The following is a 27,597-nucleotide window of genomic DNA, read 5'->3' as shown; positions in this document are numbered from 1 at the left end:
TTGGGACAGGAGTGTAGAAATCAGCTGGTCCCAATCCCCTTATATAAACTTGTTTATATTATATATAGCTTTTCTTTTTTCCAGAAGACATTTTCACAAGATTAACCAAAATTTCAAAAGAAAACCCACCCATCTACTTGCTTTTCAATGCAATCACTTGATATCATTCCATTTTGGGGGTAACTACCCTTAAGCTTTCAAGTTTTAGGGAAGTTTACTCTTCTCATCTGGACATCTGTTACACAAGTAGCAAACTGAATCATAGTGGCATGACATTTCTTAATTCTGAGAAAGTTTTATAATAATTTAATTCTAGTGCCAATTAAACCACAGTGAAATATATTTATTCCTAGGAATCCGCAAAGTATTTTAAGCTAAGAAAATCAAGTCCATGGGAGTTGACTGCTTTCCCTCAAACACTATCAGAGAGGCATGTTAAAATTGGGTGACCAAAACCATCCACAGTTACTCACCTCCTGGCTTGGTACAGGCACCTAGAAGGTTGACCACATTGAGATGGTGACCAATATGAATGAGGATCTTGAGTTCAGACATGAGGGCTCGATGCTCACTGTGTGTTGCTCCTTCTAAAAATACAGTACAAGGAGGGAAATCTTAGGTGTGGACATTTCCTTCGGATAACTGGGGTCCCTCCTTCCCTGCATGCCACTATACAACTTACCCTCCAGGGGTAACACAGCTGTGACCTAGTTTACAGACCACATGCATTTCCCCAAAAGTCAAGTGTAAATTCTATTTTCTAATTTGAAATAAAATTCATATTTTAACTGAGCCAGAATGTTTGATATTTAAAGGAATCCACTGTGAAATCTTTTGCAAAGTGGAGAATACATCTGCAATGGAATAATGCCCAGATTCTCTTCTTTTACAAAACTGTATTTTTGCATTTCAGGTTCACTACGATTCTGAGGGTCTGATCATTTCAGTGCTTCCTCATAAGGAAGCGACACCATGTATTAAATATCTTCATGTGTTAGGGGCTATACCGAAGGTTCCAGCCAATCTGTGCCAATCTGTGCAGGCAAATTAAGGCCAGCTGGAAAGACCAGTTGACACATGAGGCTGATGGCACTAAGACTATGTGTTTGATCCCGTTTGGACGGCTACATTTCCCTCTAATTCACAGGCATGGTCCACATCTAAGGCCCTGATGAGCCACCTCAAAATTACATACTCCCTTGGCCACCAGAGAAAAAAGGCAAATGGAGAAAGATAGCTTTGAAACGCACAAAACCTATTGGCAAAGGGTTAGTGGCACTGCCTTCATCAATGAAAGAACATCACAATTGGAGAAAGAAGCTTTATTGTCTATCCTCTTGAAATGAAAATGGCCAGACCAGAATTCCATTACTATTAGAAATAACAATTATTTATAAAGCTTTTCATTTAAAAAATATAACCCATTATATTTTATTCTAACACAACCATTCTTGTTTTGCAAATTATCTTTTACATATGAACGTCTTTTACATATTCCAATTCTAGAGAACATGCTATTTTTGCATTCCACTATTTTCCTTTCCATGTCTGTAGATGGTCTATAATTATCTGATTCCACAATATATTAAGAAACAATTTTAATATAACCACAGTCCTGTTTTCCTGTAACCAGAACCACTAAGTACAACTGTGTTGGCTGAGCCCTGCACAAGGATAACCAGGCAAGAAGGTGAAACCCATCCCCAACTTTACTTGCCAGACCATGCACCCTGGCATAAAGCTACAAAGGAGGATCCTTTTTCCAATTTGCACAAGGACATTATTTAGGCTGGCTGCATGTGTGGCTAGTAGGCCCACCTAAGCATAAAGCTACTGATACAAGCCTTGCAACATGTTTAAAGACTAGATAAAACAGAAAGATCACCACATAATTTTGCTTTTACCTTTCAACATTTTGACTGCTACTGTCCTGCAAGTTGCTGTCTTGTCAATTCCAAAGGCATCTGCTTCAATCACTTGGCCAAAGGCACCACGGCCAAGCGGCTTACCTAGAGTCAACAACAATAGCAACAAGAAAACGGACTTGGATTACTATACAACCAAAGTGATATGCAGAGATGTCAACTAGATAGGGTGACCACACATCCCAATTTAACATGGATAGTCCAGTTTACTCCTTTGTCCTGGCTTAATTATTTAATAACTCCCCCTTCATTCTCCAAATGTCCTGCTTTGGATGATTACATAGGGACCCTACCTCTAAGTGGCTAAATGAATGACTATCCAAATTCAAGAGATGGAATTAATATTTCTAAACCAGAATCCAACATCTGAATACACCACATTTGTCATCGTTCTAATGGAGGAAGAGACGGCCTGGTAAATACAATATCAAATTAATAGCAATTGAAAATGCACCTAGCTTCAGCCGGTCTCTGGGGAATTCCCATTTGCTGGCATCATAAGGCAGTCGTTCACAGTGTTCATCCAATGGGAGTTCATCAGGATCCATGACGATGGACAAGTAGCCTGTCTTCAGTTCCCCTCCATTGGCCTGGAAAGCATCAATCCTTCCAGTCATATACACACTGTCGTTTGGCTGTTGTTTTGTGTGCTTGTTATTGCTGTTTATTGGAGCCTCTTTCCTGTCTCATTTTCCAACAAAACTCATGGAGTTTGAGAGTGGTCCTATTATAACCCTGCTTCTAGTTTCCCTTGTCCCCCAAAGGAGCTCAGAATTAAGGTTTTAAAGTTTAATTACACTAGACAGTTCAAGCCCTTTTCCTCTCTAGTGGCTTCTATCAATTAAATCCCTGAGATCCAGCCAAAAGAAAGTGGGCAAGAATGTTATTGTATTGAAATAAAATGCGCCCATTGAGCCAATAACAATGGGAAGAAACAACTCAAAGAACCCCAATCAGTTTTCATTAATCATGAAAACCAATGTGCATGGGCAGAAGGGAAATTATTTTGTTACCCGCTTAACGGTCCGTAGAATGATGACAAGAAGTAGCCAGAAGAACATGGCAATCACTGCTGTGCCTACTAGAATAATGATTTCCAAGTTCGTCTTTTCCTGGGCACCTGGAAAGACACAATTAAATTGTATCAACAGTTGGAAACTTATATTTTTGTAAGATGACAAATTTTAGCACTAAAGCAAGATCCCAAGCTTACCAACTTGGAAAAAGCCTAGAGGACAGTAGTCACACAACCCTAACTTGAATGGAGTCTACAGAATTCTTTTTTTTAACTTAATTTTTATTTATTTATTTATTTTTAGAGACAGGGCTTCTTTCTATGCTCCAGGCTAGAGTCCCATGACACAATCATAGCTCCTTGCAGCCTCCAACTCCTAGGCTCAAGCAATTCTCCCACCTCAGCCTCCCAAGTAGCTGGGACCACAGGTGCATACCACCAAGCCCAGCTAATTTTTCTTTTATTTTCTGTAGAGACAGGGTCTCATTACATTGCCCAGGCTAGTCTCGAACTCCTGGCCTCAAGCCATCCCCTGGCCTTGGCCTCCCAAAGGGCAGGGATTACAGGCATAAGCCACCATACCTGGCCTACAGAATTGTTAATGGAAAATGTAAAGCTTGCAAAACACTGCTCATGTAAACTTCCAACAATAAAATTCTAAAGTAATTAAGCATAGAAATAGTAATGCCTTAAAAGTCAAACATAGAAAGTGTTTAGAGGAAGAGCAGTCTTTGATGGAAAGAAAACAGATCATTCTCTACAGAGAAAAAAAATATTTCTATTTGAGGAAAACAAAAGTCTTCTTTTAAACTGATAGTCAATATATTCATCTGTGCAGAGTTTGCAAAAGGATCATATTAGAAACCAAGTAGGGAAATAAAGTTTTTTGACCTGAGAGCTACTAATGACCACGTATCTACTATGTGGTTATCACTTTAAACATGCCATTCCACTTAATCTCCTCAACAACTCTCAGTTTTCAAATGAAGAAACAGATGACCAAAGAGCTTAAGCTACTTGACTGAGGGCACATAGCTAGTCAGTGGTTCAGTCAAGAGATAAAGAGGCCTGTCCAACATGAACTAACCATTACATGCACTACCCCGTCCCTTGTGGCAGAAGCCTGAGTGAGGAGAAAAGGAAGAGTCAAGATGAGCACATCATGCATGGCCTGGTAATGGGAGTTTCAAACCACTCATGAAAGGAAAGAGAAGCGGAAACTAGAGGTCAGCAAGCAAAGCTGCAGATGACCAGGGCTTCAGAGGACAGCTCTGAGTGGAAGAAACAAAATGCAGAAGCAGGCTTTCCACTAAGAGTGATTAGCAAAGAGATGATAAGGAAGCAGTCATCACTTGGGGCCTCCCATCAGAAGAGTGCAAGGAGAATCAAACCGGGCCACAAACTGTGCGGATGGCCCATTACAGCCTCAAGAGAGCAGAAGACAAGTAATAAACTGGTTTGCAAAATAAGTAATACATTGGTTTGCAAAATAAAAGTTAAGTTAACCATTGAGAGACAAGCACAATTATGCTTGGAGTAAATTTTGTTTCTCTGGTGGTCCTAGGGAAGTAATTCTCTATTTATACACACAGATTTAAAAGTCCAGTTGTACATAGAGGATAAAAAGTTCAAAGAGTCTATTTTCTATGTATTTTTATATTAATATTCTCACATAACATTTGGGAAACTAGCAGGAGTATTAAATATCTAGCTCTGCCTTTCTTAGCATTCACTCCAGGTAAGAAGTAACTATAATCTCTGTGCCGGTGTTACCTAGTTAGGCATCTGTAACTAGCTGCGGACCTCCAACAAGAGGTAATGCAGAGCACCGGAGACAATCCAGAAGTCATTCTGTGGATTTGCCCTAAAACATGAATCACTTTGGAAATGACAAAACTGCCAAGGTCTTTGAAGTCTTTATTTGCAAGTGTAGTTTATGAAACACTAATAAGCTTATACATTTGAAAATATGTCAACCTATCTCGATGCAATACTTGGCATCATAGATTTGACAGAGTAAAGGGACCAAAATCTAGACTTTGAGAGACACGTTAGGATGAGTTCATAGAAATCTATCGATCCCTTCTATCACCGTACTTCTTTCTTACCCTTGCATACCGTACTTTTACCCACACAACACAGTTTTATTCTTCCCCTGTGGGCTACAAAAAAAGTCATAGGGATGTACTTCTTAAGATAAAATATTCTGCCACAAATTACTTTTCCTAGCTAAGAAAATGACAGATTTCACATCACTCCTGCATACACACATATTGAGATAAAAACCAAAAATTTTCCATTTCAGAAGAGCAATGGTCTATTGTTCAGAAGGGAATCTTAATTATTTCTACTCCAATTAAAACTCAGAATCCTTGTGACTATCTGGATAGCATTGACTGCCATGATTAGGCAGCAATTCTAAAGTTTTTCCAAATAAATATAAAGGCATCATTTCTATAAGTTAATCAAGCCATTCAAACAAAGACAGAATCAGGGAGAGGAGGCTATTCATCCTGCCTGGTTAAGAATTTTTCCACAATAAGAACTGCAGGAACAGGAAATGTGATGCAAGCAGAATTATAACAATATTAATTATGTTCACTGTTTAAAAGAACACATACTTACTGAGAAAATTTACAAAGTTCAAAGAATATTAAAAATCATCTGTAGTTGCCCTACTTAAAGTGAATGTGTGTCTATAAGATACAATCTAATCTTTTAAAAAACCACAGGATGTATCTATGACTTCCCACTGACCTTCTTTTTTTCTTTTAAGTTCCGGGATACATGTGCAAAATGCTCAGGTTTGTTACACAGGTAAACATGTGCCATCGTGATTTGCTGTACCTATTAATCCATCGTCTAGGTATTAAGCCCAGCATGCATTAGCTATTTTTCCTGATGCTCTCCTTCTCCCCACCCCACAATAGGCCCCAGTGTGTGTTATTCCCTTCCCTGTGTCTATGTGTTCACATTGTTCAGCTCCCACTTATAAGTGAGAATGTGTGGTGTTTGGTTTTCTGTTCCTGTGTTAGTTTGCTGAGGATAACGGCTTCCAGCTCCATCCATGCAGCTGCCAAGGACATGATCAGATTCCTTTTTACAGCTGCATAGCATTCCATGGTGTATATGTACCACATTTTTTTTTATCCCACTGACCTTCTATTATGAAAAATGCCTCCACTTTTGCACAGCCAAGAACACTGCATGCCTGGCAGGTGTAGAGGCCTTCGTCCTCCTTCCTCACTCTGCGGATAGTGAGGTTCCGGTTCCCATCCTTCAATACAATGCCTAAGAGAGGAAGAAAATGATCATTCTCATTTATGATGATGTGGTCTGTGAAGTTTTTTAGGGAAATTTAGAAACTATAAATGCTGCCCTTCATCTTGTTCCATTGTCTAACTTCGTAGAGTCACATGGGATCTACTGCTGACTAATCTCCTATATGGCTTTCATGAAAATTCAGCAAGGCCCCATACTCCAATTCCAAGTGTATGAAATCAGCCAGGCCATGGACACCAATACTGCTTTTTTTCTACATTATATCAAGAAATAACATAGCTTTTTATGTCATATCCCTGGGAAAGTTCTGCAACCCAAGAGTAATAGCCAAGTTCTATTTACCTGAGTCTTCTACAAGGGTCTCATTATCTTTAAACCACATGATCTGTGGAGGGGGATTCCCAGATGCCGTGCATGAGACTTCAATGGTTTCCCCAATACTCGTCGTCTGATTCTCCAGGTTTCCTGTGATCATGGGTGCCACGCGCTCTAGACACGCACAAAGAAAATCACAGAACATGGAATTATAACTTTTGAAATGGCTCTAGTATCACCAAACTTTTAAACAGTTTAAATTTAGTAAAAAGAAACTTGTTGATTTATTAGGTTGAACATACACAGAAGTTAATAACGGCACCATTGGTCACTGGGTAAAGTTAAATGAAACAAGTCAGTCAGGACACTGCAAACAGATTAACGGCTTTTAACATTCATATTAGTGATACTAGCTGGTCATCCCATCACAAAAGAAAGGTTCAGGGTCACCTTTATGGATTTTTCCCGTAATCAGGCACAGCCTCCCCAGCTGAAAACTTCCCTCCTGTGAAGGTTCTAGTCAATGACACCCTAGAATCCCTTCAAATTTCTCTTGGAAGTGCCAAATTTTAGTATCATTCAACAAATAATGCCTTACATTTATTTGGCAATTCTTATAAAGTTTGTTTATACAATTTGTGTTCCTCACTATTGATCTTATGTAATGAGCAGAATAGGACTGTTAGTGTTATCTCACAGATGAAATAAATGATGTTCAGTGACATTAAACTACTTGTCCATGTCCCTACAACTAAGTAAACACTTGAACTGTTTACTGAATCTGGTGAGGCTAAAAGACCAGTTCAGTGCTATTTCCACTAAAACACAAGCAAAACAACAATACCCTAAGGGAAGTCATGGATTTAAAGAAAATGAAGCCCATGAGTATTTGTTTAAATGTACAAGAAAACTTTAGATTTATTCTTTCTTCAGATCATCAAAGTGCTGTGGAAATATCTTGTCCCAACCAACTGAACATCAAAAGGAATCATGCTGAAAAAATCCACTTCAACGCTTAGCAAAATGAGATTACCTCAACAGCGTACTACATTGAAGTCTAAGCAAATGTACTGGATTCTAGCCTATTTCTAAGAATAGATTTTAGGAAAACAAGTTAGGAGTCCTTAAGGAAGCAAACCAGCTAACTGTGAGCACATATTTTTCTGGGCAAAGCTAGGCCAGGAGCCTACTTCACATCTCTTTCTCAATTCTTCCATAACCTTGAAGCCAGACCAGCCAACAGAAAATCCATGGTGAACTATGTGGTGTGACTTGAAGGGTCCTGGGGATGACTTGACCCCAAAGTATCTCTTCTTATGACACCTGAGTCTTAAAACTAGCGAACTTTATGCTAGTGTCTGTCAGAAGCTGCCTCTTCAAATACGTCAAGGCCTCTGATGAAGACATTACCCTCAAACCGTGGTATAGATGAATTTACTTGGGCAATTTCCTTTCTAACGATAAAAAAAAAAAAAAAAAAAAACAGAGGGCACATATATCCTAGGAATTGAAAGAGACACCAAAAGAGGAGAAAATAGAGAGAAGTGGCGCAAAGAGACGCTCCCCAAATTTGCCTGATTTTCCCACAGACAGAGCCATGGCTGCCCAGTTTTTGCACAAGGCATGAGGTTAGACAAGGGGTAGAGAGTGCCCCTATGGAGGAATTTACAGAGCTATCTGCTCACTGAAGTGATCGTCCCATTGACCTTGGACTATGCTGGACCATGTAGGTTCACCCAGAGGTACAGACAGACCCAGAGGTACAGAGAGAATGTAGCTTTCTTCCCATGGAATCTTCTAGGTCTTAAACTCAGCCCATCATCCCACTCTTCATGAAGCAGGTGCCTTTTTGAGCACTTAGTGTATGCTCCTATGCTGTATGACTAGAGCTACAGCAGGGAGCAAAACAGAGAACAATTCCTATCCTCACGGACACAGAGACCTCACTGTGCTGTGACTTCCCAGTGATTGCCTATGTTCCCCTCCTTTCCCTCATGTTTACCACTGTGAATTTCTGACACTCTCCTAGCTCATAACAGGCATTCCACAAATATGCATCTGTTTAAATAAATAGATGCCCAAGATAAGGCAGAAGTTTCCCTGGTTCAAGCTAATCCCTTGCATATACTAGTGAATTACTCCATCATCAGGTTTTGTTATTTTCTCTTTTCAATACATCATTTCATTATTAGTAGCTTCTTTCTGCCTCAGGGACTTTCAGTGAAGAAGTGCGCACCAGTTTACAACACAATCTCCTAGTGAACAGTAATCTTCGCATAGCACCTGAATTGCACTACATTTAAGGCATTCCAACTGCCCCTACACAATGATCCAGAATTGTCTCCCTACCGAGGACTGTGAGCTGCCTGACCACGCAATGTCTTTTCTTGGTCTTCCTGTCTTGAGCAACGCAGACATAGTCTCCTTGGTCCTGCAAGGATGCATTCTTAAGCTCCATGATCAAAATGTCATTTGTGCTATTAGAGAATATAGTGGCATTCAATTTCCAAAGAGTATCCAAGTTCTTGCAAACAGGTGTGGGCAACTCTCCCACGTGGACTGGCAGAGGCTGTGGGCCAAGCTTGTACCATGTGAGGTTCTCAAATGTAGATTTGTCTGCAGTGCACCACAAAGACACGCTCTCCTGTTCAGTGGGCTGCAAGTCAGGTTGCAAAGTAATTTCAGGACCCCCTAAAATGTAAAGACCATTGTTACTGAATGGTGATTTAACTTGGTACAGCTCACTATCATCTTGCTGCTTTCAGACTACTATGAAGTACCAAAAGAAATGAAGCTCTATCAGTTCCAGGTGATGTACTACAACTTGACAAACAAACTAGACAATTCAGGTTCCAAAATATCTTATTTGGCTAAAACATATTACTTGAAAATGTAAATGAATTCCTCAGATATTTACCACATCTCCACTGTGAACTCTATGCAATGTTTAATATTTTAAAAATCCAAAGCAAAATCTCTAATTCTAACAGAATTTTTAAAATTAGGTCTTCATTAACACTAACACTCAATGATATGACAGCTACATTTATGCCAATGAATTAGCCCTGACTATAATATTCCATTCAGCACAATCAGCTAAAGCTTATCCATCAAACTAAGATGCACAGGCAGAATCAGCAGCATTGGGAGGGCACTGCTCCTATGTCATTCTGATTGCCTCCAGAAAGCCCACCCTTATCAACTGCTCCACAGCAAGCCCACCAATATGTACTGAAGCTCAATAAGCCATGCACTGTGCTAGACTCTGAAGACTGAGATGTAAATAATGACACAGAGCTTGTGGTTTAAAGCATCTGTGAAACCATTCTCTCTGCGGTGAAGTTAGAAGCACTGACTTAAGCCCAGGAGATACCTGAGGAGTTTTAATTTATGAATGAAAGCATCAATGATCAATCCAAATCCTCTTTCCTCAATGCCATGCCACTCACATGAATGGCAAAAACAACAGGAATTACACAGCTTAGTACCCACTGTGTGAGTGATCCAACCCAATCCTCCAGAGAAGAGTACTTACTGGTAACATGGAAGGAGATCACCCTCTCTCCTCTCCCGACTTTGTTGACCGCTTCACATTTGTACAAAGCTGACACATTTGCCGCTTGGATAACAAGGGTACTTACAGTCTGTAGGGGGAAAAACAAATCTCAGGCCATAAACAGTGCAGCTTGTTTGTGCACAAGTACTCAGTCCAGCAGTCTCCACAATCACTCCAACCTGCCTATGCCATTCCCACTTCCGCAGTGATTGGACACTTTTGAATTTATGCAATTACAGGTTGAGTATCCCTTATTCAAAATGCTTGGGACCAAAAGTGTTTTGGATTTTGGATTTTTCTTGATTTTGGAATATTTGCATTGTATACTTAACAGTTGAGCATCTCTAATCTGAAAATCCAAAATCCAAAATCCAAACAAGCATTTCCTTTGAGCATCAGGTCGGCACTCAAAAGGTTCAGAATTTGAAGCATTTTGGATTTGGGGTTTTCAGGTTTGGGATACTTACTCAATTTGTATAATTATGCTGCTGTGCAGCTTACACATTATATAAAAAGGGCTTTGGAAACCATGAAACTATTGATGTGTTTTAATATATGATACACATTTTTTCATTCTCATGCTTATAAAATTAGAATCACCCTACACAGATGCATAGATTTAATGTCATAGACTTTTTATTTTTCTCTAATAAGCTATTAATAAGTTAATGGTATGGCTAAAAGTCTATGGTATTTTCAAAGTGACTTAATATGCTATTATTTTATCACCTAGACTATTTGATTATTAATCTCCAATATACTTCACATATTATTGTAGCATCCTTCCGTTAAAGAGAGATTTTCAAATTTTAAAACTTCAAACTCACTTTGTTTTTTCCTTCAATTAGAGCAAATTGATTTTTATTGACTTCAATTTTATTTCCTCCCTGGAAGTCCTCCACACTTCTCCATTCTTCACAAGGGTATGGGTTTGTCACTGAGACAGCTTGGCTATAAGAAAGAGATAACAGAGCATATTATGATTTAATTTTTCTTTAATTCTAGTCAAGAGTAAGGAAAAGATTCAGACTTTGGTTATTCTGTTCTTAGAAATAACTTCCAATGCAGCCTACCACGGTACAAGACTTGGCGCCAATTAAAAATAGGCATTGACTACGAAGGAAAAGGCTCTAGGTAGATTCATTCAGGATACGGGAGGGAAGCAGCTATTCTGGGAACAAACCTTCATTCATAAATTGGATCGACAAGACAATTCAAGTTAATTTAGTTCAAAGGAAGGCAAGGAAACTTAGAAACCACTGGGCTCCTTAAAGTAATTTCTCTGGGACCATAGTCTCTGTGAAGGAAATGATCAGCAGCTGAGGAAGAAGCTCGTAGTGGCCATTTCAAAAACAACAACAGGAAGTGGACTGCTTAGGGTGGTAGTGGGTTGGCTGCTGCTGTTGTGTTTTTCCCTAAGGATGTCTGGACATGTGTCAGAGCATGATAAGCTGGGCCTGAGACCCTGAGGACTGGGGCTGGGTCTATCACTGCCTCTCATCTATCAGCATTTCCTCTGAGAGATGGATCTTCACACAGACAAGAAGGAGCGATGTGATATTCACCAGTTGATTGGTATTGGGAAAAAAACCAAAGACTGGCAATTAGCAAACTGAGCAAATAGCCTGTGTTTGGAGAAGTGTACCTCAGGGATAACCTAACAAGGCTGAGCTTAGCTTATCCCAAAGTAGGATACTCCAAGCAAAGACATCCCTTAAAATGTAAGACACAGAGAAAGATGGATGGAGATTCAGGCTACCTCTTGAGAGAAAACTTTCTTCGGTTTAGGCTTCTCCATTTAGGATGGAGTCATATCATAGTTCAGCTGTAAGAAATGCAAGACGGCAGGAAAGCAAAGAGCGTGTGGCCTTACTCACCTGGGCTCGTTGGGGCACTCTTCCTCCAACTGCCAATACCAGTGGATGTGATGCGGGGGAGGAATAGCGTAGACCGTACATGTCAGCGTTTGAGTGGTGCCGTACTGGTAGGAATCCACAGGAGAGATCAGAGATTTCTCACCAATCTGGGGTGGGACTGAAGATAGGAAAAACGACCTTTGAATTGTCAATCAGCTTTGAAGAATGGGAAATAGAGGATTTCAGCAACTAAAGCTGACTTTCTTTAAGCATGTGATTTTGCTTCCACTTCCTTTTTTGAAGAACACTTAGATGTGGAAACAAGAGACCTGAGTTCTAGTGATACTCATATAACAACTAGCCAGGCATGGGGGCTCATGCCTGTAATCTCAGTATTTTGGGAGGCCAAGGTAGGTGGATCACTTAATCCCAGGAGATCAAGACCAGCCTGGGCCACATGGTGAGACCCCACCTCTACCAAAAAAAAAAAAAAAGAAATTGAATAAAATAACAAAATAAAATAAAAATGGCAATAAGCTAATAAACTAACAAGCTGAATGACTTTATGCAAGTGTTGGAATCCTGTGCCTCTCATCTGCATTACAGAGATAGTTCTCTCTGTCCTCTCAAGTTCACGAGATCAGGGGAAGGCTACAGAAAATAGCTGAAATAGCACAGTAAATACATTTATTATGTGCCAAGCATTGTTTGAAGTGCTTTGCATGAATTCATTCACTTAATCCTCACAACCACTATTACTATCCTCAGCTTTATACACGAGAAAAAATGAAATACAGAAAAAAATGACTTGCCCAAGGTCACTCCGTTAACAAACGGCAAAACCTGGAACAAACCTAGACACTCTGACTTCTGAACCCAAACACGTAAACCACCTCATGTTAAAGGAAGGCATAAATCTTTAGAGAATGCATTACTGCCACCACCATCTGAGTCTTTCATTCCCTCTCCCTCTTCCTCCCTCCCTCCCTCTCCACTCCCTTTCCCTCTTCCCCTTTCTTCCTTCTCCCTTCTCTCACTTCCTTCTTTCTTCTCTCCCTTTTTCCTTTCTTTCTTTTTTGACTCCAAAGTCAAAACTATTTCGTTACTACTGTCAACTTAAAGCCTCAGGTTATGCTTTCAAGACTTGACTTCTTTTTTATGTTTATTTCACATAGCAGAGTATATGCTAAAGTGAATAGAATATTTAGTGGCTTCATGAACTGATGAAATGGGCTATTTGCTGTCCATGTTTTGTTTTTATTTCCCGTTCATTTTCTCCTCCCATCCTACTTATACACTTTCCAGTTTCTCCTCTCCCCAGTCCCCTACACCTATGCTGCTTCTGAACAACCTCTGTGGAACCTGTTATCTTGTTTTTTTTTTTTTTTTGAGACGGAGTTTTGCTCTTGTCGCCCAGGCTGGAGTACAATCTCAGCTCACTGCAACCTCCACCTCCTGGGTTCAAGTGATTCTCCTGCCTCAGCCTCCCAAGTAGCTGGGATTACAGGCGCCCACCATCATGCCTGGCTAATTTTTGCATTTTTAGTAGAGACGGGATTTCATCACGTTGGCCAGGCTGATCTCAAACTTCTGACCTCAGGTGATCCATCCGCCTCGGCCTCCCAAAGTGCTGGGATTACGAATGCGAACCACCATGCCCAACCTATCTTTAAAATATTCCCTGAAAAAAAAAATAACGCCAAGTTCAGCAGCCTACAGAAGAGTATTAGGACACATAGGGAAGCACCTTAATGCCATGGGAAAATATCCTGAAGTTTTAATATGCCATACCAGAAGGGGGAACAAAGAATTACAACAGAGAAGCATTTCTCAAACTGTTTGGAGTGAGAGATTAATGAATTTGCTCAGGGGAAAAACGATGCTCCAGTCAAATAGGTTTGTTAAACCTTGAATACTCTATGTCTCTCCCCCTAGAGAATACCAATATACATTAGTATATAAAAGGTTCTGAGAAGTCCCTGTAATAAAGAAACCTGTTACACATCTACACATCACCTTAGCACCTCACACTCACTTGACCATGGCACCCTTCTCACCATTCCATTCCAAACACTTATTTGTACCTTTCAGTTTCAGAAAACAAAGTTCAAATCATCTTTAAATCAAAAACGTACTATTTTGCCTTTACAGACTCAAAATCAGACCCTGAACTCCTGTCAAAAAGGAAAAAAAAAGCCCCCAACCAAGCCAACAATGCCAACTTCAAAAGCCTTCAGAGTAGGAATCTGCCTGTACCTCACTGATACATCAACTATAATATCAAACTAGAAGCTTTGCACAAAATCTAAGGAGAAGGGTCTTACACATCTGTGTGCCAGGTGGGCAATTCCATGAGAGGGGAACATTGTAGTATAACTTAACTTGACAACTATCCCTGTGGGCATTATTTTTTCACAACATTTAAACTATCGAGGGTATCACTACTTTAATCTTGCATTTGACCACCACAAAGCTCATTTACATGGCCTCTTAAACAAACATGGCCAGAGCACACAGTCCTACATTTCACTTCAGCTTCACCACCCCAGATGACTTTTGTACATAGGCCCGGCCATGATGTGAGTGAAGCAGCTGGAGGCAGAGGAATGGTGGCCTGGCTGATTAGGAAGACAATGTATCATAATAAATCTTGGGCAGAGAGGAAAACTGAATGGACTCACCATACACAACCAGAGAGACCACGTGACTCTGCTTCTCCTTTGAAATGGGATTGGTAAGGATGACAGTGTAATTTCCTGTGTCTCTTTCGCTCACTTCCATGATCGTCAGTACGTGCCCCACTTTAACTGTGTGATTGGACTCAAGGGGTATTCCATTTTTATACCTATGAAAAAGAATTCTCAGGAATTAGTACAGTCGAAGGATTTGCTCTCACATGAAATGATGCTTTGTGTTTATTTCTAGTAGTTACCATTTTATTTCTGGGGGCGGGTAACCAAGGTACTTCACAGGGATTCTGACACGCTCCCCCACCGTGGCTTCCACCAGAGATTCCATGCCACTTCCAAAAGCAACAAAAGGTTTTTCTGCAAGAAATTTTTTTTTAAAGGTCAGCTTATTGTAAATGGTCGTTTGGTTTAGTTTTTCATTTCAAGTGAAACATCAAAAACATTGAGGGTCTGAGTAGCTGCAGTTCCAAGATTCCATGTACTACCTTTTAGTGGGTCACATTTCAGCTTCTCCCACACCTCCCGTGTTTCTCCCACACCTCCTGTGCTTGCATTTGCTTTTCTCTCCCCACTAGTGCACTCCCATAAGCCTAGTGATTGCTCAAGTCTCAACTCAAACACTTGCTCCTCTGTGCAGCTTTCTCTAAGTCCCCCAGAGATGCTTGGGTGCTCCTTCTCCTCTGCTCCCAAGACACACTCCACACACCTCTTCCACCATGTGTTAATAGGCCCGAGGACTCAGTCTTCAGACGTCCTCTTTATTTACACCTTCCTCTAGCCTCAAGTTTAAAGTAGCATTCACATACCTCCTAAATATGTGCCTTCTGCCCTGACTCCTCTGGGTTCCAGGTTGATATATTAAACATTTCCACTTGGATGTTTCATAGGCATCTCCAGAGAAACATATCTAACACTGTTTCCCTAAATTTCACTGCCTCCTCGATCTTTGCCATCTCAGTAAATACCACCACCATTTACTCAGTTGCTCATGCTAACACTTGGGTCATCTTCCACTCTTTTTCCCTTATACTCCACAACCAGTGAATTGATCAGCAGACCCTGTTGACTCTACCTTTGAAATATATCCAGAAGCAGATCACTTCTCACTATCTCTACCTCAACTACCCTTGTCCAAGCCACTCCTCAACTCTCACCTGGATAAACGTAATTAGCCTCCCAACTAACCTCCTTGTTTCTGCCCCTATTTCCCTGAAGTATCCTGGAGAACAAGAGTACTTCTATCAAAACATAAGCCAGAGCACGTCTCTCTCTGTGTATTTTGGCAAGTGCATCTTGGCAAGTGAAATAATTTGAATAAATTTAGGACACTTAGTGATTTCTATTTTGTTCATTCAGAAGAAACTTTCAAGTTCTTGCTAGGGAGGCCACATGACCTAGAGGTCAAGAGCATAGCTTTGTAGTCAGGAACTTGAGTTCCAATCTCAACTACTAAGATGAGATGAGCTAATAAAGTAAGGGCTCACTAAATCATACTTGTTGTAGTTGTTGCCACTTTTATGATTACAACTCTAATAAATAGTATTATCTAAGGTATTTTTACAATTCCACTTTACTGATGCATTCTCATGATATAAAATCCAAAATCCTTTCCAAGGCTTATAAGTAGGATGCCACACAAATTACCATGTAAACTCAGACATTTATGTAAATGAAAGAGAATTAACAAAAAATTAAGGTGATTTACTCAAAGCCAGTTCAATTTAATTCCAGTTCAATTACAGTTGACCCTTAAACAACATAAATTTGAACTACATGAGTCCACTTATAAGCAGATTTTCTTCCACCTCTGTCACCCCTGAGACAGCAAAACCACTGCCTTCTCTTCCCACTTTTCCTCAGCCTTCTCAATGTGAAGACAAGGATGGAGACCTTTATGATGATCCACTTACACTTAATGAGCAGTAAATATATTTTCTCTTCCTTATGATCTTCTTAATAACATTTTCTTTTCTCTAGCTTTATTATAAGAATACGGTATATAATACATATAACATATGAAATATGTGTTAATTGACTGTTTATGTAGCAGTAAGGCTTCCAGTCAACAGTAGGTCATTATTTACATTTTGTGGAAGTCAAAAGTTATACCTTGAATTTTTTTTTTTTTTTTTTTTTGAGAAGGCGTTTTGCTCTTGTTGCCCAGGCTGGGGTGCAATGGCACAATCTCGGCTCACTGCAACCTCCGCCTCCTGGGTTCAAGCAATTCTTCTGCCTCAGCCTCCTGAGTAGCTGGGATTACAAGCTCCCACCACCACGCCAGGCTAATTTTTTGGATTTTTAGTAGAGATGGGGTTTCACCATTTTGACCAGGCGGTTTTGAACTCCTGACCTCAGGTGATCCACCCACCTCCACCTCCCAGGGTTCTGGGATTACAGGCGTGAGCCACCACGCCAGGCCTATACATGGATTTTTGACTGCAGAGGGAGGGTCAGTTCCCCTAACCCCTGAATTGTTCACAGGTCCAACTATATATTGCTAAATGTTTCCCCAGTTTGCAAAGCTCATGCTTATTCAGGTAGGCCTCTCAGCCTTATAATAAAACAAAAATTTAAAAACTACCCTAGCTAATACTATTTATCATAGTAATAATCCTAATAGCAGCAACAACTATAATAAGTAATACTAAGTGAGCTCTTAGTATATATCAGCACATCTCATCTTTAAAGTTGAAGTTTGAACTCAAGTTCCTGACTACAAAGCTACGCTCTTGACCTCTAGGTCATGTGGCCTCCCTAACAAGAAGAACTAGGAAGTATCTTCTGAATGAACAAACTAGGAATCACTAAGTGACCTAAATTTATTTAAACTATCTCACTTGTCAAGGCACAGAATAATTTCCAAGGAGACCATAACTTACCATGGACCCTGACAAATGTGCTGTTCTTCTTGGTCATCAGCCCACTGGACGCTGCACAGGTGTACAATCCTTGGTCACTCCGGGTTACACCATCTATAGTTAAGGTGCTCAAAAATTTCTTCATCTCACTCCCAGACTGGGTTTTTAGATCTCGGTTTACAAGTTTCTTATGCTGATGCTGAAAAAAGAGTTGACTGAACTTCCAAAGCACAGCATATAACATTACCCAATAACTTCTAGTAACACAGAGAATTAAATCTTGGCCTTTGGTAAACATTATTTAATGCTAATAACAGGGACACCAGAACTTTTAACCTCATGCAGCCAATGATGTATTTGGTTTCAGGAGAAATAAATGGAACCAACTGAATTAGGATTTTTAAAACCTCACATGGCGAAAATGAGATGGATATAAACTGCAGAAACACAAGTAAATGTGACCACTGTTTAAGGAGCAGAGTATCTCGTGCCACCTCTTAAAGAGAAATTCCCTTAAAAGGAATGTAGATCAAAAACTTTGGAGAAAAGAGAAATGACATAATGTGGAAAGATGTAATCACCTAGAGAAAACTAATATTCATAGACTGGCTGTTGCAGAACAGGACAAAATTCCTGGTATTTCACCTTTTTGTGGGTGCTATCTGTTCTGCAATTCCCTTAACTTGTGTGTGTGTGTGTGTGTGTGTGTGTGTGTGTGTGTGTGTTCTAAGACTTTTAAATTTTATCTGGCCAAAGAGGCCCCTATCTCTCAAGCAAACTTCATTGGGTCTTATTATCTAAGTATTTGGAGGTCTGGCTTTGAATCATTAGTGTTACCTTCGAAGAAGGGTATTCCCAGTTGAAGTCAATCCCCACATTTAGTTCAGTTCTTGCTGTACAATTTAAGACAAGCTTCTCTCCAACAGATAGTTCAACTCCATGAGACGGACTCAGAACCACATCATAAATCCTATACCCTAGAGCAAGTAAATTGAAAAAACAGAACATGAGAGAGAAAATAAGCCTATAACTTTGCACAAATTTATTTTTTAAAGTAATGCAACTTTAAAACACACCACATTGTTTTTCCCTGCAGGCCTCACCAATACTTGGTAGCTCCCAGAAAAATGGCCAACGGAGATTTACAAAGCACTACCTTCACAGATCTCAAAGATGTTGTAACCCAGTGGATAGAAAAGTAGCAAACTTTCAGTGGTCAGTAGCCCTAGGCCAGTAGGGCCAGCTTTAGCAAACTGCTGAAGTTTCCATAAAATAGGTATAATTGAAATAATTGATAGCAAGCAATGCTCTGAACATTGAGCATAAATGAGCTCCAGTAATACCATTCATTTTCATCCTTTTTTAAAAAAAATTTCTTTTTCATCCTTGATCTTGGCAAGAAAAGAGACAACCTCAATTGCACATGGGTTTATTTGGTAGAGAAGAGCAGATGAATTGCCCAACACCATATCCTGAGTTCCTATACTTTTCAATATCCTTCTTCACTGTACATCGTTATCTCCAAGATCTTAATACAAGGAGTTACTCTCTACTATCTGTTATTAATGATATGGAAAGGAACTTTCCTCTTACCTACAACCACAACTATGTACATAATAGACTGGTAACTTTCATCATTAATTTTTGCTTCACAGAAGACCATGCCAGCATAGCTGATCATATAGCTGGGAATAGTAAAGCCCTTCTTGCTGTCCCAGGAAATTCTGTTACCATCAGGAACAAATCTCTTTTCTGGGTACCTCTGGGTAATAAAAAGAAATACCAAATATTTAATCCAGTACCAAAAATGAGAGCCATGTACAATGATCACTGAAGAATTCATCTTATTTTTAAGAATACTAATTAGTTTTATTCAGTGTATTTCGCCCTTCGTAAAGGATCCTGAAAACTCATTGTGAATATTAGAAACAGGCTACCCGTCTTACTATTCGCTTAAAAATATAAAAACTTAAGAGACGATTGGAGGAGATGCAACTTACTGCACAAAGTGACACGTTGAGATTTGAAATGGACCCGAGACATGGAATCACCACAGTTTTGTTTTTGTTCTCAGTAATGTACACGACTCCATGTTGGTCACTAACAGAAGCAATAAATGGAGATCTGTAATCTAGAAGAAAATTTAGTTTTATTAATGAGTTAATGGTATTTACTAGAAAAGTTGGTCATTTTTCAGGTTCCTAAACTCTAACCAGACAAGTGAATGACTGGAAGTGACACCTCACACAAGCAAAGGCATCCATAGCTTATTCTACTGATAGACATCTGGCTCCAAGACATCTGGCTCCACACTTGGATGGGGGTGTATGTGTGTGTGTGTGTGCACACATGCACGTGTATGTATTTGTGTGTATAAAAATTTTGAAAAAAACTCCCAGTTGAGATTGACTCCTTTCACAAGGTTTATTGACAAGTAGAATATATTTTTATAGATTTCACATTTTAAAAGATTAATCATTATATTTTTTCAAAAAGAAGGATAATATTTACTTTAAAATTTAAAGTTAAATCTATACACTTTACCAACAAGTTTTACTGATGTTTAAAATACTCATGTGCTTTCTCTTTAGGTAAATAATGTAAATTCCATGAAAATCAATGAATGGATCCCAAAGGATCTTTAGATTAACAGGAAACAACTAACATTTTTGAATTTGGTTATTCAAGAGGACCTTTTATGGGAGCATTTTAAGATTCCGAAGACTAGGGATATGATTCTTTCTAAAATCATGTTTAATTGTTTTTGCATTTAGTTTAACATTTAGCAGTCATTGATATCTTCAGTGACAAACATTTGAAAAGCTACTGTTCCAAAGACTGAGAAGAAAACTGAAGAGATTCTGACCGGATTCAGTGGGTCACGCCTGTAATCCCAGCACTTTGGGAGGCTGAGGCGGGCGGATCACTTGAGGTCAGGAGTTTGAGACCAGCCTGGCCAGCATGGCAAAACCCCATCTCTACTAAAAATACAAAAAACTAGCAGGGCATGGCGTCATGCGCCTGTAGTCCCAGCTATTTTGGAGTCTGAGGCAGGAGATTCGTTTGAACCTGGGGGGCAAAAGTTGCAGTGAGCTGAGATAGCACCACTGCACTTCAGCCTGGGCAACAAGAGCAAAATCCATCTCAAAAAAAAAAAAAAAAAACAGAAGATTTCACAGCCATTCATTACTCATACAATGTTAATATGCTGTTGGAAACTTAGTCCATTCCCCAGAGATAGAGATGATGTGGTGTGGAGTCATGCTTGAAATCTCAGAGAGATAACATTTCACATTGCTATGCCCAACACATCTGATCAAGCATTTTCAGAGCGCTTCATAATAGTCAGTCAAAGTGAAGAAAGAGTTAATTAAACCACAGGGGACAAAGGCAACTAATTCCCTGCAACAGCAGAAGTTTGATTTCCTTCCCAGCTGGAAAGCACAGAAAAGCAGCCAATCTAGCCCACCACATGCCATAGTCATTATCTTATGAGGCCAGGGCTCACTTCCTGGCTCCATCCATTGCTGAAGAGAATAGGGTCAGAAGATTAAGGAAGTAAGGTGGGGACCAGAGGGGACATTAAACACCTATCCATAGAGAATACTTCAGTGTTTGCTTTCCCATTGTTTAACTTCGTGGCCAAAATCTTGGACAGCCCAACTCCTAGAACTTTAGGCTTAGACAGGAAGCAGAATTTAATGGTATACCCAAAGACAGGCAGTATACCAATAAACAGTGCTAGGGATTGCCACTTCTTAATGTTGCCTACCTTTCGTCCACATGTTAGGAAATATTACATAACTTGCTTACAGAGCAAGCCTTTGGAAGCTAAATTAACCCTTTGACGTAAGACTAAACCTGTTTAGTAAATCAGTTCTATTTCGGTATCTCAAAAAAAGGAAATAAACAAAAGAAACCCAAACAACCACTCAGCCTCTCAAAATAAAATATTTACTGAAACTCATGAAATGAATTTTCACATGTCTCCAAGTTTCCTGACTTAGGAAGAAGTAAATAATGAGATATTATGGGGGAGGTTCAGCTTGTAGTATTTCTAGACAGGCTGAAAGCAGGAAATCCTTGCAATCTTCTGACCGAGCTGCATCTCTCAAGACTGCCAGGTCAAAAGGAGCCAGAAATTCTCCAAGATGTGAGACTTGTCTCTTTCAAATCCTGTGGAGGGAAGGAGGAGGGCACAGAATTCTATCTTGGACAATGCTTACTCTGGGCAAAGATATTTCTCAAACATCGTGAATCCAGTGGCACAGTTTATTTTCATATGGTCTCCACTTTTTCATTGCACTGACCATATTACACTACTGAAATGTAAGCAGAGATATGCAAGTGTGTTTCCCAAAGCTGATGAAATTCTTGCCTTGTAAAAGCTTTTTTCTGAGAAAAAAGCCTAAGTCATCTTCACCTGTCTCAAATACTCTGGGACGTAAAGAGGCATATACATAAAACATAAAATGTCTGTTTATCTTCACTGAAAGGAAAAATATTTGGTACATGCAAGCAAACTATGATGCAACCCTTACATTCCTCAAATTCATATCATAGGGATCTCATTAGTTAAGTCAGGTTTTCACAGAAAAAAATAAGATAGTGTAAGATTTTTGAAACAAAAGAATGCATAACTCATTATAAATGCTGAATATGTGTGATATTTATTTTATACTATATGGACGTTAAGTCAGCCTTCATAATATCAATCCCAAATTGCACATCCTAGAAAGATACAGCATATCATCCAAGATCTCAGACCAAACAAGCAAAGGAAAGAAACATTGTCCTGAAAAGAGTCTGAAGCAATGTCTTTATTTGCACATGAGTATGGGAATTATTTTCTATGAAGTATTAGTAAGAAAAAAGTTCCTGTGTGCAAAAAACTCCAGAGCCCTTGGCAAAAATGCTTTCCTATGCATTCTTGGGAAAATCTCCTACTCTGCTGTAGATAACTTTTCTCTCCACAGAAATTTCTCCAGAAAATCTTCCTCGATTTCAAGAATTTTCAGTTTTCTTCTCAAACATAAGAAGACTTTTTATAAGTCTCAATGGCCAATAGTGAACACAGATTTACCTTAGAAACAAAGATCAGACCCAAACTAATTGGGCAAAAGAGAGATAACACAGCCAAAGCTCCAGAATCAATCAGTCTTATTTCTCAGAGGAAGCCTCAGGAGAGAAGAATTTTGTGTATTCCTCTTGGCAAACAGCCTTTAGACCAAGCACTTTGTAGTACTCAATTCTTCTTTGAGCCTATTGTCTTTTATAACTGGTAAAGAGACGTGGGAAATGAATTTTATTCCACCACTTACCTTGAACATAGACATAAATGACCGAGGCCAAGTCAGTTTCCCGGTAGAAGCACTTGTAGGCTCCAGTGTCATTTCCGATCACTTTTGGAATTGTGAGCGTCTTACAGAAGAGGCCATCGCTGCACTCAGTCACCTCCACCCTTTGCTCACTGCCACTCTGATTATTGGGCCAAAGCCAGTCCAAGTCCCTCTGTCCCCTGAAAAATTAATTTCAGGGAGGTATTAATATGAAGTGCCAGACTGTGAGGCTATTTCTAAGAAAAGAGAAAATTTGGTTTTGAAACTTAAATAAACTCTTTAACAGACACAGTCAAAGTCTTCTACCAGCCAGGCATGGTGGCTCATGCCTGTAATCCCAGCACTTTGGGAGGCCGAGGCAGGTGGATCACCTGAGGCCAGGAGTTCGAGACCAGGCTGGGCAACATGGTAAAACCCTGCCTCTACTAAAAATACAAAAATGAGCCCAGTGTGGTGTTGCATGCCTGTAATCCCAGCTACTCAGGAGGCTGAGGCATGAGAATTGCTTGAACCTGGGAGGTGGAGGTTGCAGTGAGCCAAAATCACGCCACTGCATTCCAGCCTGGGCAACAGGGCAACCCTGTCTCAAAAAAAAAAAAAAAAAAAAAAAAAAAGAAGTCTTCTACCAACAAGTCAGATTGACATATGATAAAAAGTTATAAACTCAGCTTCAGAAGTCACTTTTGGCATTCCTGAGTTTTCCACTAATTAATGCATTCTTTCATTCAACAAATATTTGTTAAGCATCTACTATGTGCCAAACTTGTTAAGGACTAGAGAAAGAACAGTGAACAAATCAGACAAAAATCAATGCCTTTATGGAACCTCAGTCTAACTGGAGAAAACAGGCAATTAAAAAGTAAGTAAGATTTATTGTATAAAAGATGGTGTTTAGTACTATGAAGAAAAATATAGAAGATGCAAAGAAAAGGGGAAAGAATTTTGCAGGAGGTGGTCTTGATAAAGCCAGCCATAGGAACATCACGAAGAGCAGTATTACAGGAGCACAAATAGCACATGGAAAGGCCCTGGAGCAGGTGCATATCTGGAGTATTAAGGGAACAGCCAGGAAGCCAGGCCAGCCAGGTAAGAGTGGCCAAAGTGGAGTAAGAAGTGAGGTTAGGAAGGAAGGCGGTGGAAGTAACAGTCCCTCAGGACCTTGTCAGGGCCTCACATTAAAACACAGATGGCTTGTACTGCAGCATTTCTCTACAAGGCCCCAAGGAAGATAAGACGATAGTCAATATCAAGAAGAATGTAATATTATTGGCCCTTCATTCAAAGAATTTAAAATTTCCAGGAAGTTGCAGCTAAATCAATGAAGTTACTTTTAACACACTCCATGGTTTTTTTCAGAACATAAGAAATGTTTATGCAGAGTTTTAAAAAGGGAGCGTGGGATCCTTGGGGATTTCAAATAGCCTTTGTTATCGAGGGTTGGTAAAAGGAAAATCTAATGGGAAATGTGTCTTGAACGAGTAAAGCTAGAGAAACAGCACCTGCTACTGTATTTTTTCCCAAGTGCTGGGTATTGGTAAGGGGCTAGGGTATTCTTTACACTGCAGTCTAAAATAGATGTATGTCATTCGGTTTAATGCTTAGTATTCAACAAGCATGAAGCAATGGCAGTAAGCTACCCAAGGTCCTTTGTGGACCTCCAGCACTCTTCCAGGAGGGAAACATCACCTCCTCTTTTCACAGTCTCTACCAAAAACACACAGGTCCTAAGAAGCCTCCATGCCTTTCATGTGTGATCACTATGTTAAACCCACGGGTCTTCTGTCTTTCATCCTGGGGTAAGGGCTGAAAGGCAAAATGTAAAGGCCTCTTCCTCTTGACAAAGAAGTCTATTCCTCCAGTTATCAAAAATCAATAGCATGACTTCTTGCTAGCAAATGGGGAAAGATGTATTCCAGAATATCAAGGCAGAGCCTGAGCTCCATTATTTATGCAGATCATGCACTCAGTTATATTACCCACTAGATAGTAAATTGCTATTAAATATTACTGCCTAAATATTAAAATTAGAGTAATAAATTTATTATAAAGCAAAGTTTTTGGAAAGGGATAATAAGATGTTCAAGAGTCATACTAAGCATAATAAATATAGTCCCCAATTTTTTCAACTCTGTTCCTTAAATGTATGCCCTCAACTTCATTTATTCATTCACATTTATTGAGTGTATGTCCAACATACGCCAGGTGGCTGTGCTGGTTATTGAAATGTGGGCGTGTGTGTGTATTCATGTGCATGTGTGTCTGTGTGTATGCATGTTAGCAGAGAATAGTATAAAAACACCAGCAAAATGGTACAGAATTTTTGAGAGAAAACTCTTCTCATTTTTCATTATTACATCAGTTCTTAGAAACCTCACCACTTATGAACAATTACTACAAGCTCTATTACAATTCTACTCTACTGGAAATTATTTCCACTCAATAAACAATCAGTTACTTAACACAAGAAATCTAGATCTAGAATGAATCCTTACCTGCAAGTAATTTGAAGAGTTGTATTAGCCTTAATTGTAAGTATGTCTTTTTGTATGCTGAGCCTGGGCAGATCAAGAGAAACACTAGGCAAACCTAGAAACAAATTAAATAAATGAATGTAGTTGCCACTGAGTTAGACCTAATAGGAAACACCTTCCATAAACAATGCATACTCTATACTTTAAAAGGCCTCTTCAGCAATTCATTGTATAAAACTGGGAATTTACTTTTACCATTCTCAGTAAAAGTTCACAAGCTGTGTCATAACAGGAAGAATGGGCAGATGGTCATAAACCAACACAACAGTTCTGCAATTCATGGAGCTAGGGTGGAGTTCCTGTTTTCCTGCATTGCCAACTTCAAGGTCTTACAAAAGGATATGGGACATTGAAACCAAATGAACCTTCATCTGATGATCTCACTCCCTTGGGAAAGGACCCACTGACATTTCTTATAAAACATAGGATGTACACATTTGACTAAATTGCTGATTAATGAATCCCACTTAGAGGGATTTCTATATAGTTCATCTATGTACCCTGAAGGGAGTGAGAGAATCTATGACCTTGTCTCATTTTCCTTTATCGATTTTCTAGTGTGCTTCCTCTGGTAACCAAACTACCACAGCTGAAATAATGGCTCAATAAAGACTGTACATTAAAAGCATGGGAGAGAAATTGAGGAAGAGAAAACATTCCCCAATTCCACACATACATGCATGTTAATATACTTTTATATATGTGTGGAATTTTCCCAATTTCACACATACATGCAAATTAATGTACTTTTCTCTCTACTGTAATTCATTAGCATTACCCTTTTTTAAAAAAGCATATGGATTTTTTGGTGAAAAATTTTCCCAATTTCACACATACGTGCAAACTAATGTACTTTTCTCTCTATTGTAATTCATTAGCATTACCCTTTTTTAAAAAAGCATATAAATTTTTTTAAGTGTAATGCTAATGAATTACAATTGAGAGATCTGAACTTATTCATCAAAGCCCTGAACTCATCCTGACATCAAGCTTCAGACATAAGAAACTTGTCTTTACCTAAAAGGGATAAGAACCAGAAAAGTACCACGGCATAGATTCCTCACCACGGGTCACTCTACAGCAAGATAATTGAATTCTCTGTCAACTAAATGTGAAGAGCTATGAGGTGTTGAAAAAGCATGAGAGAAAGAAAAATTGTCCACTATGCTAGAGTCTTAACAAATATCAAGACTTAGAAAATACCAGCTTTAAAAAAGTAATTGATGCTGGGCAGGCACCCAAGCTTTCTAAGTCATATCAACTAAGAAAAAATGACTCCCTAGGCCTAAACTGGCATTGACCTTGCTGGGCAAATAAGAGAGTATGAACAAATAGGAGGAAGTATGAGACGGTATAAATAGAGAGAGTATAAGTAAATATCCAGTGCAAACATCCAATGCATTGAATCTGAGAACCCCAATGTGAACAAATGCAGGCAAAATGAATAAGTGACTGCACATGTTCTCACACACTGCACAGATGTGCAAAATAAGTTACTGACATAACTGGTCCATATCATGGTCTTTAAATCAATAATGTGGTTTTAAAATAACTGGAAACTAAGTTATATCAATATATCTCAGAAATTAACTGGCGTTGGTACTGACTTATGTTTAGGGCAGTTTTGTTCTTAAGACTTTAGACTGTGTCAGAATATCCCTGGGTCTACAAATCTGCATTTTTAACAAGCATTTCAAGTTACCCTAGCACAGATGGTCTATGGGCCACTCTTGGACTGCTGCTGGTCTGGGTGGTCATGTTTAATTAATTTGCACAGTACTTTGTGTGTGGAAGGGGGGTTATATTTATGTTTTAAATAGAGAATGGGATCTCACTATGTTGCCCAAGCACTTCTTGAACTCCTGGGCTCAAGCGATCCTCCTGCCTCTGCCTCCCTAAGCACTGGGATTACAGGAATGAGCCACTGCACCCAGCCTGCACAGTACTTTTTAATATGAAAGGAATGACTGCCCCCAACACAGGCAAACAAAAAACCAAAGTGTTTAAAAGCAAAATGAAACCATCCCACTTTGTCTAAGAAAAGGAAAATGAAAACAATTCATTTGGATAACACAGATTTCAAACTTGACTGGGGAACACTAGGTTGAGAAAGATGCTGAAAACGTGATGTACAATTCACACTACAATCCAAATGAGAAAGAATCCATTATTTGGGCACATTCTTGTGAGAAAAAAATGGCAGTAAAAATAACTCAATAAGCTGTGCCCA

At 39.3% G+C, this 27,597-nt stretch overlaps 1 protein-coding gene across 1 annotated transcript in view; it reads right to left on the bottom strand.

The window, feature by feature from the left end:
• KDR (kinase insert domain receptor) overlaps positions 1 to 27,597 on the bottom strand; it is a 47,180-nt gene that overhangs the window by 17,271 nt on the left and 2,312 nt on the right. The window contains exons 2-19 of the mRNA XM_015138690.3: positions 25,329 to 25,422; positions 22,819 to 23,015; positions 19,498 to 19,628; positions 19,091 to 19,259; positions 18,335 to 18,474; positions 17,519 to 17,696; positions 14,882 to 14,996; positions 14,631 to 14,794; positions 11,971 to 12,127; positions 10,921 to 11,044; positions 10,073 to 10,181; positions 8,887 to 9,228; positions 6,565 to 6,711; positions 6,100 to 6,231; positions 2,939 to 3,045; positions 2,380 to 2,515; positions 1,905 to 2,009; positions 474 to 587 (exon numbers count right to left, since the gene is read on the bottom strand). Coding sequence (XP_014994176.1) covers positions 474 to 587; positions 1,905 to 2,009; positions 2,380 to 2,515; positions 2,939 to 3,045; positions 6,100 to 6,231; positions 6,565 to 6,711; positions 8,887 to 9,228; positions 10,073 to 10,181; positions 10,921 to 11,044; positions 11,971 to 12,127; positions 14,631 to 14,794; positions 14,882 to 14,996; positions 17,519 to 17,696; positions 18,335 to 18,474; positions 19,091 to 19,259; positions 19,498 to 19,628; positions 22,819 to 23,015; positions 25,329 to 25,422 — 2,661 coding nt within the window. The remainder of the gene's footprint in view (positions 1 to 473; positions 588 to 1,904; positions 2,010 to 2,379; positions 2,516 to 2,938; positions 3,046 to 6,099; positions 6,232 to 6,564; positions 6,712 to 8,886; positions 9,229 to 10,072; positions 10,182 to 10,920; positions 11,045 to 11,970; positions 12,128 to 14,630; positions 14,795 to 14,881; positions 14,997 to 17,518; positions 17,697 to 18,334; positions 18,475 to 19,090; positions 19,260 to 19,497; positions 19,629 to 22,818; positions 23,016 to 25,328; positions 25,423 to 27,597) is intronic.

This window comes from Macaca mulatta, chromosome 5, assembly GCF_049350105.2.
Source record: "Macaca mulatta isolate MMU2019108-1 chromosome 5, T2T-MMU8v2.0, whole genome shotgun sequence".
NCBI lineage: Eukaryota > Metazoa > Chordata > Mammalia > Primates > Cercopithecidae > Macaca > Macaca mulatta.
This window is presented reverse-complemented; position numbering and strand designations above follow the sequence as displayed.